Source organism: Hydra vulgaris, chromosome 13 (assembly GCF_038396675.1).
Source record: "Hydra vulgaris chromosome 13, alternate assembly HydraT2T_AEP".
NCBI lineage: Eukaryota > Metazoa > Cnidaria > Hydrozoa > Anthoathecata > Hydridae > Hydra > Hydra vulgaris.
Genome location: NC_088932.1, coordinates 22,379,853 through 22,396,966, shown reverse-complemented (window position 1 = coordinate 22,396,966; position 17,114 = coordinate 22,379,853). Strand labels below are relative to the sequence as shown.

Genomic DNA, 17,114 nt, shown 5'->3' with positions numbered 1-17,114 from the left:
GTCCCCCCCCCTCCCCCGTTTTATTAGCAGGTGAGAGTACGTATACTTAAGAATATTTTGTATTTTTTTTTTAAGTTGTTTTTGATTGTAAGAAATTATATTAAATTGATTTTTAATCGTAATTAGTATAAACTAAGAAAAAATTTTTTTAGCACGTCATACTTGACCAGTTTCAATTGATGTGATCAATTAAAATCTGGTCACCTAACAGATGTTTCTACAATTTTTTTTAATTTTTTATCTTTTGCTTCTGTTAATTATTTATTTATTAAATTTTGTCTGTACGTAAAGAAAAATAATCTAGTTGAATTGTATTATATATATATCTGTTATAGCATCTGAATCTGAATACATATTGTGTAGTTGTGATGAGGTTCAAAAATTATTAATTGATAACTAAATCCACTGTAATGTAGCTATATCTACCGTGTTAATACATTTATTTGTTTACAAGTATCATATGCGTGGCATTTGCAAAAATGTAAAATGGTGGAAATAATAGTATGAGAAACTAATAATAAGGTAACATTTAAATATAACGTAGAAAAAATGAACACCATGCAATGTATGTATTACAAATACCTTTCTTAACTGCAAGAATATATATATTTTTAAATATAAAACATGTATAACATAACATTAATAAAACGATATAGCATATTATAATGCTTTTATGAGTTCTGAATAATGTTCTTTCTATGTAGCACTGTAATTTGTTTCAATATAACTTTTACATTTTTTAAAATATTTTTTCTTCTGCTATGCGGCTACAATTTCACTAAATTTTAAATGCAACATTTAAAAACATATAGTATGTTTTTAAATGTTGCAATTATATATATATATATATATATATATATATATATATATATATATATATAATAATATATATATATACATATATATATATATATATATATATATATATATATATATATATATATATATATATATATACATATATATATATATATATATATATATATATATATATATATATATATATATATGTTATATGTTTTTAAATAAATAGTATAAATAAACAGTATAATAAAAAAAGTCATAAAGTCATAAAATACTATATATTATGATTTATATAAATCATAAAAAACAAGATTTTATGACTTAATCACTATTTTTGAACTTCAATTTTAAACAATAACAATGAAATGAAAAGTTATAACAAATTAAAATAAAAAATTACTAAAATTAAATATTTGGCTTCTTAAAGACCATAAACTTGCTATATTGAGTTTGAATTGAATTGCGTAATTTGAATTAAATTGTGAAATGCGCGTAATATGAGTATAACAACTCCAGTTTTAATAAAATGTGACTAAGAAATAGAATATACATAACTAGATATAATGATATAATCAGTTCCGGAACAATGTCTCTCAACGAATCCTTTTTTTTTTTTAAGTTGATGATTAAAAAGATTAAAAAAATTTTTTCTATTAAAAACTTTTACTCCAAATTTATTTGATGTTATATCAACATCGAACTATTGTTCTCTTTTATAGCAATACTTTTATTATTGATGTATAAAAAATCTTTAAAATATATATATATATATATATATATATATATATATATATATATTAATAATATATAATACATATATATAATAGTATATAATTTATAATAATGATAATATATAAAATATATGTAATATTAATATAATATATATATATATATATATATATATATATATATATATATATATATATATATATATATATATATACATATATATACATATATATATATATATATATATATATATATATATATATATATATATATATATATTTATATATAATAATATATAATATGTATATATATAATAATATATAATATACGTATATATACGAAATCAAAATAAAATGAAAACAGGGCCGCTCCGACAACTTCCAGGCCCCATATAATTTAGGAACCACCTTAGATACTTTCTAAATATCAAAAAGTCTATACAATCATATTTACAATGTTATTGTATAAATGTCTAATAGATTTTGAAGCTTTATGGTTTAATTTGCCTCAAGACCTCAAGTTAGCTTGGGACGACCTTGTACGAAAGTGTTTATAATAAGGTATATATATAAAGTAAAAAAAAATATACAAAAGCATGGAGTTAACAAAAAAAAATTAATGAAATACCTTACCAAAAGTTTAATTAGGTATAAAAATTATTTGCAAACTATAAATTAGATGTAACTTTAAAATAGTAAAAAAAAACTAGGTAGCATTTAAAAGTTATAATAGTACATGCTGTTGTTATTAAATGAATAAAAAAATTTAAATTTAATAAAATTATATCGAATGAAAAGGTATAAGGATTTTAAAATTACTACTTGACTAAATAGACATTTAGTAGGTTAGTAGGAAATTCCTTAGTCGATTAAATCGACTATTCGATTTTTCAATATCTTTCGAGACTTTAAATTTATTCGAAGCAAATTTAGTCGAAATCAATAACAGCACTAATTTTTATCATTATCATTTTAATTTTTTTTTTTCTTTCATACTTCCAACTTTTTTTCATACATTGTATCCAATCATTAACTATTAATACATCAGGCGGCAAAGCACAAACAAATAATTAAATTTTAACATCAGAGACTGCCTGTTTTTAAAATTTTAAAATCCTTCATCTTGTGTATAAATATATGTATATGTATGTATTTATATATATATAAATTTATATATATATATATATATATATATATATATATATATATATATATATATATATATATATATATATATATATATATATGTATGTATGTATATATATATATCAGGCTTGGTCGGGAAAGGCGTGCGATCGCACTCTGATCTTGACCACGCATACAATATTTAGTTGCGACAACTTGCCCACGGCTTCATAGATGTTTTGAGAACATTTCAAAAAATAATCAAGCGCAAAAAAGTTCAACTGGACCGATGAGAGACAATTACAAAAATTAAAAGCTGCCTGATTAAATTGTTATAAAATAAGTTTAGAATAATTAATAAACTTCGTCTTTTATAATTAAGCGACACTCTTTTATATAAAGTAAAAACTTACTATTAATAATTGTTTAATAAAGAAACAATTGTTATTCAATTTATCAAAGAGTTTAGTATAATTTCTTTTATTTGAGTACTTCTGATTTATTTCAACAAGATTCTAATAAACAAACGTTTGTTGATTTATTTAATAAATAAAAAAGTCAATCTTTTTTTAACCATTTCGCGCTTTACGTAGTTGGCCTGAGTTTTGTTTTTACAAATTACATACGATTCTTTGTAGTACGACGAACAAAAGAAACAATTAAATCATTCAGTTACTATGACAATGTTAGAACGTTGTTTTTAGCAGTATCTTTAAAAATGTTAAAAACAATTCCGCAATGTGCTAGACCCCTGAATTAGCGGTCTATAATGATCAGTATCCAAAAAAATTACATTCCAAATGAATTATATTTTTATTTTTTATTTTACTAACCAAAACCAAATTTTAAATACGTCAAACTATCTGAAAGCATTTTTTTATGATTAAACTCAAAAGGTAAAAATAAATTACGAGGAGGAAGCGGAACTGCTTTACCACTGATTATGAATAGTGAGTGGGCTTTTTTTTTATTTTTCATTTTAATAAGTATTTAAAACAGAAATAAGTAAATTTAAGTTTAAGTATAACAAATTTGTAAGAATGACATCTGAAGCAAAAAAAATTCAAGATAGTAAACCAATATCTAAGAACTTAAAAACTTTTCTTTCGTGGGGGAAAGAATCAGTTATTGGATACACGGAAGAAAATGGCTTAGTTGTCAAAATATGGTGTAAGATTTGTGCTAGGAACAAAACTGAAATTTTAACGGATGCTTTAGTTAAAGGAGTATCAAATCATTCTTTGACAGCGTTTACGGAGGGAACTTGTGTGGTGACAAAGTATCAGGTAAAATTAAAATAATTAGCTTGTTCTTAATTTGTGACTCCAGGAATTAATTTAAACATAATTTTTCTACCATTATATAACTTATAACTGTAGTTATCTTATAATTTACTATATTACTAAGTGAATAAATTTTTTAGAAAATTGCTTAATTTGAACCGTGATTTTTTCTTTGATAATAATAAAGGTTGATCGCCATCTTAGAGGGCAAAGCCATAGATTAGCGGTGCTGATTGATAATGGTAACTCAGAAGATCCTGGAAGTAGTTGTATTGCTAACCTCGATATGGAAAACTTGTTAACTATTACACAAGACAACCGCGAAGCGTTATTAAAGATGATTAGAACAGCCTATGAAATGGCTCTAAAACCAAGCATGCCACATAGCCATTTCAAGACACTGATCAAATGCCAAAGACTTAATGGTGCACTCCTTTTACAAGGAAAAGACAACAATAAAGCAGGTTATTGATTTTTAGGTTCAGTTTCTTTTTCGTAATTTAATAAAATAATTCAAATGAAAAAATCAAATTAAAGTTACGTTACTATTATAATGAAAGTTTAATTTTTTTTTTTTTTTAAGATTTTACATTCGAATGGTCTTATCCTTTTGATTTATCCATTTTATTTTTTAATTTGAAAAATATTAGTTTTATTATTATTTTTTTATTTTATTGTTTTTAATTTCTTTTTTAGCACGTGAATATATCTCATGCATTGCCAGTGCCATTAAAGAAAAAGTTGCTAAAATTGTCAATGAAACAAACTTTTTCTCCATTCTTTCCGATGGTTCTCAGGCTAGAAAAACAAAGGATGAAAAAGAGTTGATTCTTGTGCGCGTTGAACGCGAAGGGACCCCTGCCTGTTTTGTAGTTTCTTTACTTGATATGAACAGTTTGGGTGGTATGAATGCCAATACCATTAAAAAGGCTATTGATAGCATTTTTATTGAAACCGGTAGTGTTCCTTTAACTGCGTCAGCTTACAAATACAAACTTGTAAGCGCTACGGCCGACGGAGCTTGCGTTAATTTTGGAATTTATAATGGCGTGTTAACGCAATTAAAAAAAGATAGAATGTGGCTGATAAAAATTCACTGCGTAAACCATCGTTTAGAATTAGCAATAAAAGATGCTGTGAAAGATATTTCCCAGTATAAAGAGTGTGAACGTTTTTACATTTCCATATTTAATTTATTTCGCAATTCTGGAAAGCTAAAATGCGCAGTTAAAAAAGCTGCTGAGGCTTTGAACATTACATATTACACGTTGCCTAAAATATTTGGAACGCGCTTTATAAGTCACAGGAGACGCGGCTTTACAAAACTTTTACATAATTGGCCTTCGCTTATTGTGGGTTTCGATAATACTCTTGCTGATCGCGACACTAAAGCAGATATGCGTGCTAAACTTTCTGGATTGTCCAAACGGTTGCATGACTACAGACTATTATGTATGGTTTGTAGTTATTTGGACATCTTAGAAAAGTTATCACCATTATCATTGGTTTTTGAAAAACAAATGTTAATGGTGAATGAGTTAAAACCAGCGGTGGATATAACAAAGGCTAGCTTAGCGGAATTAAGCCATGAAGATATTGATAATATTATTGATTCATATTTACTCAAGTTTATAATCAATGAAAAAGATGGTTCAACCAATCTTCTTTCTTCGTATTTCAAAGAAGGTAACGAATTGAAAAAATCAAACCCTGAGTTTGTTGAGATTGAACTCAACAATATGGCTAATCTTAACTTTGAATGTATTCATTCTGCCATTAAAGTAAGAAAATTAGCAATTGAAATCATTCTGCCATTAATAAACGATAGATTTAGTTCGCTGTTAAATCCCATATTCGAATCAATGGATTGGTTAGATCCGCAAGTATGGACAGCAGACAGCATGTATGGTGATGCCAGCATATCTTTATTGCTAAACGAATTTTTTTACCCTCTAGAAAAATTAGGAATGGATTTTAAAATGGTTCTTTCGGAATGGAGAGCTGCAAAACTATTAATAAATGCGCAGTACACCACTGCACTCACACCATTGCAAATATGGCAGAATATTTTTCTTTATTATAAAATTAAGTTTCCAAACTTGAGTCTTTTAGTTGAACTTCTGATGTGTATTGCTGGTTCTAATTCAGCTGTCGAACGCGTTTTCAGTATTTTGACTGTGATTTTGACTGATAGGCGTTTAAAGATGAACCACTCAACAATGGAAGACTCAATAATCATAGCAGGGAATGACACGAATTTCACTCAACAAGAACGCGATGATATTTTAAGTCGTGCTGTGGATATTTTCTTAGATAAGCGAAGAGTTTTTTTCCTTGATTCAGCTAATGCTAGTATTGCCACTGATTATAGTAGCGAAGAAAGCTGCACCAGTGAAGATATAAGTTCTATATCTGAATCGGACGGATAAAAAATTTGTAATATAAATTTTATCCCACATAATTTTATATTTATGTACATTACTTAAGAGTCCTGAAGGACGAAAATATATTTAGCATTATATATATGATATCTTTGATTGTCATATTCTTGTTATACGATTGCATAAATAAGTTGAATTTAATAAAAAGGCAGCGTATAAGCTAATATATGTATATATTATATGCTGTATATATAAAACTTTTTAATAATATAGATCAAAATATGTTATTAAAAAGTTTATACTCTGCCATTTTATTAAATCTTTTAAACATCTGTGTGTGTGTGGCTCCAACAATAAGTCAACGTATTAAAACAAAACAAATTTATATTAGCGAATCTTTTTAAAGCATTCGTCAATATAAAATCATTTAATTAGTAAAGATTAAAGTTATGAATTTAATTTTTTTGCGTGTATTTTTAAAACTTATTGTTATGCGGACAAACATGGAAACATACTTGAATGTTCTCAAAACATCTATGAAGATGTCATAGTAACTGAATGATTTAATTGTTTCTTTTGTTCGTCGTACTACAAAGAATCGTATGTAATTTGTAAAAACAAAACTCAGGCCAACTACGTAAAGCGCGAAATGGTTAAAAAAAGATTGACTTTTTTATTTATTAAATAAATCAACAAACGTTTGTTTATTAGAATCTTGTTGAAATAAATCAGAAGTACTCAAATAAAAGAAATTATACTAAACTCTTTGATAAATTGAATAACAATTGTTTCTTTATTAAACAATTATTAATAGTAAGTTTTTACTTTATATAAAAGAGTGTCGCTTAATTATAAAAGACGAAGTTTATTAATTATTCTAAACTTATTTTATAACAATTTAATCAGGAAGCTTTTAACTTTTGTAATTGTCTCTCATCGGTCCAGTTGAACTTTTTTGCGCTTGATTATTTTTTGAAATGTTCTCAAAACATCTATGAAGCCGTGGGCAAGTTGTCGCAACTAAATATTGTATGCGTGGTCAAGATCAGAGTGCGATCGCACGCCTTTCCCGACCAAGCCTGATATATATATTATATATATATATATATATATATATATATATATATATATATATATATATATATATATATATATATATATACTCACACTCATATGTACACAAACGCACACAAACACGCGTTACATTCTTAATATTTACACTAACCTCATAAATGGCAATACAAACTTCACTCTTTTAAAATACAAACATTTTCTACGGCCCATTGTTTTGAGGCCTCCAAAAGCATAATAAAATCTAGAGCTGGGTACCAAATATTTGAAAGCGCTACCGTTACCTTTAGTTTCTTTAGGAACCAAAAACTGCCACCGCTCTTCAGCTACTTGTTTAAACTTTAATATAGTTAATGCTGTTCTGCTTCTAATCGCTAAGAAAGCTTATATTTTTTCTTTTAAAAATTAAAAAAAAAGTTACTTCCCTTCCTCTCCAATGTTTAGATTTTAATATTAGAAAAAGTGTCGATTTTAATAGCGTTTTACAGATTTTTAAATATCACATTTAGGACAATAATTAATTTTTCATGACAATTACTCGTAAAGTCTTAACGAGTAATGGACAAACTCGTATTGTTTAAATTGATTAAACTCGTATTGTTTAAATTATAATAAAAGTAATGAAGTGTTTGTTATTATTAAACTTTAAAGTTAAACAAAAAACAATGAAAATTATTCATCAGTACATCTTCTGGAAGTTTTTTATTTAAAAAGTTTATCTTCCTTTTTATAAAAACAAGCTGTTCTAAATTATTGGAACTGAGTGATGACCTCTTGGATATAAAATTATCAGATCTTTAGCTAAAGAGACTCTCAACGGACGTAAATAAAAGTTATTTTGCGCCTCGTTTAACTTCCATATATATAATATGTGGAAGTTGAATAAGGTGCATCATTGAACTTTCACATATACATAATGAAAAACTGTTTTAGTCAACTTGAACTTTTGAAAATTGTGCCACTTGTTTTTGCTTCAATTCTTTTTTTTTCTTTTTTTTTTTTATAAAAAAATTATGATTTATAAGAATTATTCTCATATTTCAAGGTATATATGCTGGTGTGAAAAGAAAACATCAGAACTATGTGTATTTCCTTGCATGTTTTTTAGTAATATAGTTTCTTAGTACTCATAATTTTTTTTTAATTTTTTTTTTTTTTAATTTTTCTTAACAATATAAAAACAAAAAGTTAAAGTAGGACTCAAGGATCGATGACTTTTATTTTATAAAGTCTTTAGAAAAATGTTTTATATTATATAGTGTCACATTTTTAAACTTTTGTTGTTTTATATTTACGGTATATACTAAAGGGCTTGGTGATAAGACAAATTATGTCTTCTTCTTGCCCCTGCTATTTGCATTTATATTATGGTTTACGACTTGAATAAACTTATATGGTCAAAAAAAAAAAAAATGAAATATAACTTATATACTTTTTGGGGTATATATTTCCATAAAGGGCCTTAATACTTTATTAGAATTATATTTGCTTAGCGTTTCCAATTTTATAATAGGCTCTTACCTTCGAAGAGATGATTGAACCTAAACGGAAACAAAACCTTTATTTAAATAAAAATTGATTACATTTTTTCTTTTTAAAATTTTTTTTTACATCAGGGTTTTTTTATCTTTTAATATTTTTTTTACAACTTCAGTATTTTTTTTTATCTTTTAATTTTTTTTTTATATCTGCAGGGCTGTCTTTATGACATATGTAATCAAAGTCCTCGTATTTCGATCATTCCATTTTTTCTGAGCCTTTGCAGCTTGTTTCAAAAATAATGGATTAAAGAAAGTCTATTTCTTTGAAGGATACCCAACAAGTCCATCCTGGCACTTTCTGAGTATCCTTACAAGCTTGCAAGTTCGTTGTGTAAACTGCACAACGGGTGTGCTTTGATATCATCATTTCAACTTTCTCTAACAAGAAAGGTGTCGAGTTGACCATTCCAGGATTTTCCTCCCTTCTCAGCTTTTCTTTTTGGACTAAACCAAGGTGCTTAAAACTAACATAGTTTGAACCACTTTTTTTTTATTCATTTTCTCGCATAAAGAAATTCCTATCGTTTATAACTTAAAACATAACAAAAAAATGTATTTAACTTTGTAACTTTGTATTAATATTGATATAGTTACTTAAATAATAAAAGCCCGTCATGTCGTAGGGTTTAAAAAGTAGTGGCCTTAGGTACAATAAGCTTTTTTTGTTTTTAAATGTACCTAGGGCGCATTTTTTTAAATTATGTTTAGCCTTATATATTTGATTAAAAATTTATTTAATCTTGGATTGTTTTCAAGTGTATTCTAGTGTTAGATAAATTTTGAAATCAAATAAATAACAAAATTGACTAAGCCTTTAACCACTGCGCCATGGCTAAGCTCTGACCACTATACCACGGCTGAATTAAAGTATACTAGTTTTATGCCGATTTTCTTTAGGTTTTAGTTCCGCGCTTTGTTCAGTTCTTGAAACAATCCATTGCAAAAAGTAAAACTTCTTAAATCTATTTAAATGCCGACCTCCATCTCCCCCGCGGAATTTTGCTATAGTCAGTCTTATAATTGTGCAAGCATTATGTCTGGTGAATTTTCTGGGCTGCAAAAGAGAGTCGAAGACACTTTATCACATCTATCAAAAGCAAAGAAAATTTAAGCATCTGTTCAGAAATTTGAAGTTAATTTTATGTTTTTAAAATTAACACAAGCTCAAAACTCAATATAACGTTTATATGCAGTTGCACCAGACTACTGGTAAAGTATTTTATTCTTGTTGAATATAAAGAGCGGTATATTGGAACTTTTAAAAAAGAAAATTTGTATTGATATTTTCACAACTAGATTACACCCTACATGTGAATATATAAGCTCTAAAAAGATTTTGTTTTGATATTACTTTTAGTGACGCATCCAGGAAAAGAAGGGGGGATGGGGGGAGTATACATCCCTCCTCCTCCTCATTAGATTCTAAAATTCCTAAAATATCTAAGAATTTCAGGATCTTTTTTTATTTAGGAGAAGCCAATGTGGTACAAAATACAAAAATATTTCATTATCCTCCAAGAACACACCCTCCCCCCCCCCCTCCTCAACACACACACATACCAAAAATTCTTCGATCCGTCACTGATTACGTTTCTACTATTTGAGAGGCTTTGATATATATCTTTATTACATATTTGAGAAGGCTGATATATATCTTTATTGCATAACTTTAATAATCCTTATTCTAAATAAAGAATACTAAAGACATGCTTATTGCTTTCAGCTGCAGTTTTTTAATGTCTCAACTTAACCACCTTGTTATGATTTAGTCTTTTCAAATTAATTTTTCAGTTCCCTGCATTTCACGGCGATTTTTTTAGCCTTGAAAATTCTTAAAGCTATTTTTGATGAAATACGAAAGTTGGTCCAAAACGTCCGCAATTTTTTAATTTTTATAAAATGTTGCAAAAAATTACCATCTTTAGCATTGAATTAGGGCTACAAATATAAATTTATTTATTTTTTACTTAATTTTTTATTAAAGTGTAAATAAATATCATATCTTTTTTTATAAAATCTGCTCTTTAAAAGTTATAAATATATTTGAATTCAATTTATTTATAAAACTTGTACAAAAACTAGAAATATTCAGCTGGATAGACTAAATGACGGTTTCCTTAACTATCAATGTTATTACTTATAAAGATAAATTTCATTAGGATCTCAAATATCAGTTTACAACTATATGTCTATTTAGACATATAGTTGTAAACTGATATTTGAGATCCTAATGAAATTTATCTTTGTAAGTTAAATAGTAGTTTTAAGCAAAATAGACATATAAAAATGACTTTCTTTTAAATGAAATACATTTATATTTACGACATTAGTTATCAGAAGGTATATTTTGTAAACTGGAATCCTAGCTATACACATTATGAACCCATGTGTAAATTTTTAGATCATAAGATTCATTATAGATCGAGTCTATCCACGAGTTTGATAGTAGGTTGCTTTATCGGTAAAATGATGGTTAAGAAACCATTTTGAATTTTTCAATACGTTATTCGAAGAAAATTTATTTACTTGGCGCTTAAAAATAAAATAAACTGTTTCCGTTATATCTATATCCGAAAATCTCGTAAACCATAGCAAGTGGGAGAAAATTAATCAAAAAAAATTGCCGTGTTTATATCATTCCATCCCTGGGGTAATTCCACCCCCTAAAAAGATATGGAACAATACAAATAAACTAAAAAACTTGAACCCCCTTTAATTCATATTTTGATTGCCGAATTCCTGTTTTTCTTACAAAATATATGCTTCCTGTATCCATACTGCTTTAGAAATTTGTTTGTAAGACTTTTTTTGGAAATCCAAAATTATCTTCAATGCAAGTGCCATATATGTATTTTAAAATAAATTTAAAAAATATTTTGATCGATTTTATTTCATCATTTATTTTTTTGGATGTGCTTAAATTGTATTTTTATTTCGTTTTACACGTCCAATTTAGCTTAACCAAACATTAAATTTGTATAAACATTTCATAAATGAAATGGTATCTCTGGAAACTCCGAAAAAAATGTTTTGTTTTGTTTTGTTTTTTAATAAAATTTTATATCAACAGTTTTTATATCAACAGTTTGCCTTATTGTGGGTATTGTGGTTTATCCTCCTCTGGCTAATTGCCATTAGAGGCTACATACCCGATCTAGCAAAGACAAGTTCAGCTCAATAAAGAGCATCATCACCCGCTTCGCTGAACAAGAGTAAGTAAGTTTAGAAAGAACGAAGAAAGTTATAGCAAAAGTCAGAAGAAGAAGAGTTAGAAAGATAGCATAGAGAAAGCGGACAGATATTGCACGAGATGTTGGAATGTGCAATTCATACTATTAATTAGATTACCTAATTTATGTATGAGTGCAAACGTAGTCATCATTGCTGATGATGTTTGTTTACACTTATTATGTTTGCTTAAATGTATAAATAAAAAGAATTTTTGTACCATTATCTTCTTTTTAATTTTATATAGTGGTTTTTAAGCATTTTTTAGTAGTAAGGGGTGGATATACCCCAGTTTATCCAATCTAAAATAGCCAATGAGATTAGATTAACGGGTGTAAATGTTAAGGCCTTTTTTTACTTCAAATCGGAAATCTAATAAGTTTTTATGAAATAAATTGAAAAAACGAATGCTAAGTTTTGCTAAAATGATTTTAAAATAAAAATAACTGTATTTTATAGCTAAGTAAAAAACCATATTAAAAAAATGAAAAGAAAAGAATCAGAAACAGCTATAAATATGATACTTTTTACAAGTCCGTGAATTTTAAAAAGATAATAAAGGCAACTTAATCCAAAAAGTAAAACAAAAAAGTTTCTTTGAAAGCGGATTTTTCTGAATTTTTTTAGCTCAAATGAAATTTTTACTTCCATGAAATAAAAAAAAAGCTACATTCTTTGGAAGCGGATTGTTCTGAAATTTACTCGCACAAATGAAATACGTCATTTCCGCAAAACATAAAAAAAACGAAAGAAGCAACAAAAAACATTAAATTAAACATGAGGAAAAAATGTACGTAAACTGAAATAAAAATTTAACATAAAAAATAGAACGTAAAAAAACTGAAAAATCAAAAAAATATAATCTCATAGCCGTTTGAAAAAATATTTAAATTGGTTTAAAAAAAGAAAAAATGAAAGCGTAAGTGACTTATTAAAATTAAATGACTGCCCTATAATCAATGCCCAGAGCAAAAAATATCCATTCATTAAAAATTTATAATTTTAGAATCTCGGAACTACAAACAGGTCAATGTTGTAAAGACAAATTGAAATTAAAAAGGAAAAATATGAATGTATTCAATAATGATATATATAATATGAATAAAGGTGTGGAGACCGAGATATAAAAGAACGAATGAAATAAAAAGTACTGCAATATCTAGTTTTATAAATCATTCTCAATTGGAATACAAATGATATCTAAATAGTTAAAGTTTTTTTAACAGAATTATTTTTTTTTAATATAATTTTTTATAAACCGTCATTTTTTAAATTTCATTATTTGAAAAAGAGGTTACTCTGAATTATTAAAAAGAAAACAAATAAATGTTTACTCATAATTAATAATTTATAGTAATAAACAGCTCATTGTTTTTGTTAAAAAGTAACTTTTAGTAATAATAGAAATAGTGACAATATTTTTATAAGTAAAATTTATTTTATGAGTATTATTTTATTTTTGAACTTCATTAAGGAAATAAACCTAGTCAGTGGGACCATATACTCATTATATGTCTTCAAAACACTATAAGTGCGGCCAGGAGTATTGTTTTAGTTGAAGACGGGTGCTGGTGGTTATATCAAACGAATTGGTAAACAAACAAAAAATAATTAAGAGTTTAGAATAGATTTAATAATTGATTTGTTCGTTTTAAGATTTGCGCTATTGTTTTAAAATTAATGATTGGTTTTTTTACTTAAAGAAAATTAATAGCTGGTTTGTTTACTTAAAGAAAATTAATGATTGGTTTGTTTACTTAAAGAAAATTGACGCACAGTATGGCCCATACTGCATGGGAAAATATAAAGAGAGATTAGAATTAAATAGCTATACTATCAGAGGTGTAGATTTAATATTTAATTACAATCATATTAAGTAATGTAATAATACATTTTGCATAAAAAATGAAAGAGAATTAAAAATTTCTTTTTTAAACTTTTAAACTTTATGTAAATTATGTTAGTCTATTCCACAAATAAAGTGATCGATGTTCTTAAAAAAAAACAGAGCAATAATAAATTAGTAAAAGCACTATCTAATTTTGTCTTCGACAGGCTGTTTCTCCGTTCTGTAACTCTAATTATTAAAAAAAAAGAACTCTAAATTATAAAAATCATATATATATATATATATATATATATATATATATATAGAGAGAGAGAGAGAGAGAGAGAGAGAGAGAGAGAGAGAGAGAGAGAGAGAGACAGAGAGAGAGAGAGAGAGAGAGAGAGAGAGAGAGAGAGAGAGAGAGAGAGAGAAGAGAGAGAGAGTCAGCAGTTGAAATAATTTTTTCTTTTTTATTAGAAAAATATGGAAAAAGAACTAAATGTAAAAATTGAAACTTTTCACACAAATATTAAAACTAGAAGTAAGTACAAACATCAGGAAATAAACTACGAAAATCATTTAAATGAAACCTTGCCCATCGATCATCATCGAGGAGATATTGCTTCAACTAGCAGATTGCTTGGTTACTCAGACACTGTAATGGCTACTTGCGCGACTTTTCTTGTACTTCCTATCAGAAACTTAAAAAAACAAGTTGAAGACCAGTCTCTATTAAATTTTCTTAGGTCAAATTATCTGGAGTTTACAGAATTTTTTTATGGCTTTTTAATTATTCTAACGATTTGGGAAAACATAAACATTCGAGCAATTGTCGTTAAAAGAGTAGATGATTTTATTTTAGCGTTGATTATTTTCGAAATGTTGGCAACTTCCGTTCTTCCCTTTACTTTAGAATTGCAAGCGCATTATCCCGATGAAAAAGTGTCTGTTTTATCAACATGTGCAGTTTTAATTTTTCTTCAATTAATTGATATTGGAATAATATTATATGCAACGTATTCACCAAAACTTCTTCATATAGATTTAAAAAACTGGACAAAATCTGAACTTCATGAATTATGTTTAATTATGATTTTCAAACCGTTAATTAGTCTAATTTTACTTTTAATTGCTGGCGCGTTTTGTTTGGTTCACTATAGTATTTCATTGGTGTTTATTGCTTTATTGATTTTAATGCCCACCATTCGAAAGCTTTATTGGTTTTTTCTCCGACGAATGAAAAAATTTGAAAGAACGGAAAAAGGCTCTTTTTTAGAAAACTTTTCAAAAGGTAATATTTCAAAAGAACGTCTTGAAAATATGAGTGATAATGCAATTGCTATCATAGCGTGCATTTTAATTGTCGATATTACTGTTGATAATTTCCCGCCAAAAAATGATGTTAGAAAAAACGGCCTCAACTACAAGTTAAAGCACATGACTCCTGAATTTCTTACATTTCTTGCTACATTTTGTTTAGTTTCTGCTTTATGGTACATAAACCACGCTGTCCTGCATTTAATTGAAACCGTTAACTCTATTATGTTGTATTTTCAGAAAATATTTCTTATGTTTTGTTGCCTTTGTCCACTTGCTGGAAACATGATATTACGTTTTGCAACAAAAGTTAACAATGATTCTGTTATTTCTATTCGTTATTCAGCAATAATCGTATTTATTTCGAGCATTTCAAACTTTTTTATATTTTTGTATGGTGTGCTCACTGGGTCAAAGTATTTTTATGATTGGGCTTCAATAAAACATTTAAAGAAAAATAGACGTCAGCATTTTTATGCCTTAGCTAAAGCAGTAAATGTACCGTTCTGGTCATTGATTTGCATTCTTGGAACATTAGGCTCCACTTCTGCAGCACCATACGTTTTATATGTAACATTTCTTGCTGCTTTTTGTTCGTTTTTTCTTTCAAAAATAATTCTAATGAACCATTTGGGCGAGGCAGCAGCATATATAAAAAAAACGATTATTCGTAGAAAGCCAGTTGCAATTGAGAGAATTGCAGAAAGCGCCCTCAAAAGTTAAAAGAGATATTTTTTTTACTTTAAGCAACATAGGTACGCTATCTATAACGTGATATTAATGTAGTTGGATACAAGGTATTTGCAAATTAAATAAAAATTATGAATGGATATTTTTGAATTTTTACTTGAAAAATCATTATTACATAGAACTTATTTGTATTCCAAAATTTTAATATTATAGAAAAAATATATATGGTACGACAATATTTAAACTTCTCGTAACAAATCGCGACGTTAGAATCATCTTGTTCTATATCATCTTTACGAAAAATTGGAAATATTGAAATTGTTATGTACCTCCGAATAATGTTGTTCTATCGTATTGAAACCTAAGTATAAATAAAAAAGTTGCGGAGAAAACATAAGCAATAAAAATGTTTTTAAATGCCGATTCCTGAAGTTTTTTTTAAACCGTTTTATCCAATAACTTAAAAATGTGGAGAAGATATTTCTAACGTCGCGAAATATGCAAAACTTATATCAATCTGGAAAAAATGTTGGATATATATATATATATATATATATATATATATATATATATATATATATATATATATATATATATATATATATATATATATATATATATATATATATATATATAGACACACACCTACACACACGCACACACACACAACTCAGATATGCTATGTCTGGTTCATTATGTAAGAATTTTATCAGATAAACCATGTGACACACTAACGCTGTACTTTATACAAAGTAGTCTTGATTTATTTCAACACACGTAGTATAAAAATGTTAATGATATAAAGAACGCAGTTCTCTATATCATTTCTATACGAAGTTAAATGTTGCTTTTAAACTAAATCTAATAAAAGAATTTTTTACTTTAATTATAAACTTCAGCCTTTTTGTTGCTAATAAACATAAACAGTCTCATTTTTTTTAGATTGTTATTATATTATTAATCAAATTACTATTTTCATTAGATGTAATATTTTTGTGTTTTATTATTTAAACATTTGCATTATACAAGTACTTCTACTATTTGTAAAAATACTTGAAATGTTCCCATCTTATTTTGTAATCTATTTAATTTGATTACCTTGCGCTAGACTGGAGCAA

General features: G+C 26.7%; 2 protein-coding genes across 2 annotated transcripts; both read left to right on the top strand.

Moving 5' to 3' along the window:
- Positions 1-384: 384 nt before the first annotated feature.
- LOC100210114 (endosomal/lysosomal proton channel TMEM175) lies at positions 385-16,232 on the top strand. The gene is made up of 2 exons (XM_065815118.1): positions 385-522; positions 14,467-16,232. The coding sequence occupies exon 2, from the start codon at positions 14,473-14,475 to the stop codon at positions 16,027-16,029; it is 1,557 nt and encodes a 518-aa protein (XP_065671190.1). The 5' UTR covers positions 385-522; positions 14,467-14,472; the 3' UTR covers positions 16,030-16,232.
- Positions 2,818-7,397, top strand: LOC136089461 (zinc finger protein 862-like). The gene is made up of 3 exons (XM_065815468.1): positions 2,818-3,943; positions 4,128-4,404; positions 4,637-7,397. The coding sequence occupies exons 1-3, from the start codon at positions 3,698-3,700 to the stop codon at positions 6,367-6,369; spliced, it is 2,256 nt and encodes a 751-aa protein (XP_065671540.1). The 5' UTR covers positions 2,818-3,697; the 3' UTR covers positions 6,370-7,397.
- Positions 16,233-17,114: the final 882 nt, after the last annotated feature.

Bases quoted from the DNA above. Each gene is read 5' to 3' on its own strand.
- LOC100210114 (XM_065815118.1), top strand. From the start codon at position 14,473: ATGGAAAAAGAACTAAATGTAAAAATTGAAACTTTTCACACAAATATT.
- LOC136089461 (XM_065815468.1), top strand. From the start codon at position 3,698: ATGACATCTGAAGCAAAAAAAATTCAAGATAGTAAACCAATATCTAAG. The intron at 3,944-4,127 runs GTAAAATTAAAA...ATAATAATAAAG, and splicing joins GTGTGGTGACAAAGTATCAG to GTTGATCGCCATCTTAGAGG. The intron at 4,405-4,636 runs GTTATTGATTTT...TTTCTTTTTTAG, and splicing joins AAAAGACAACAATAAAGCAG to CACGTGAATATATCTCATGC.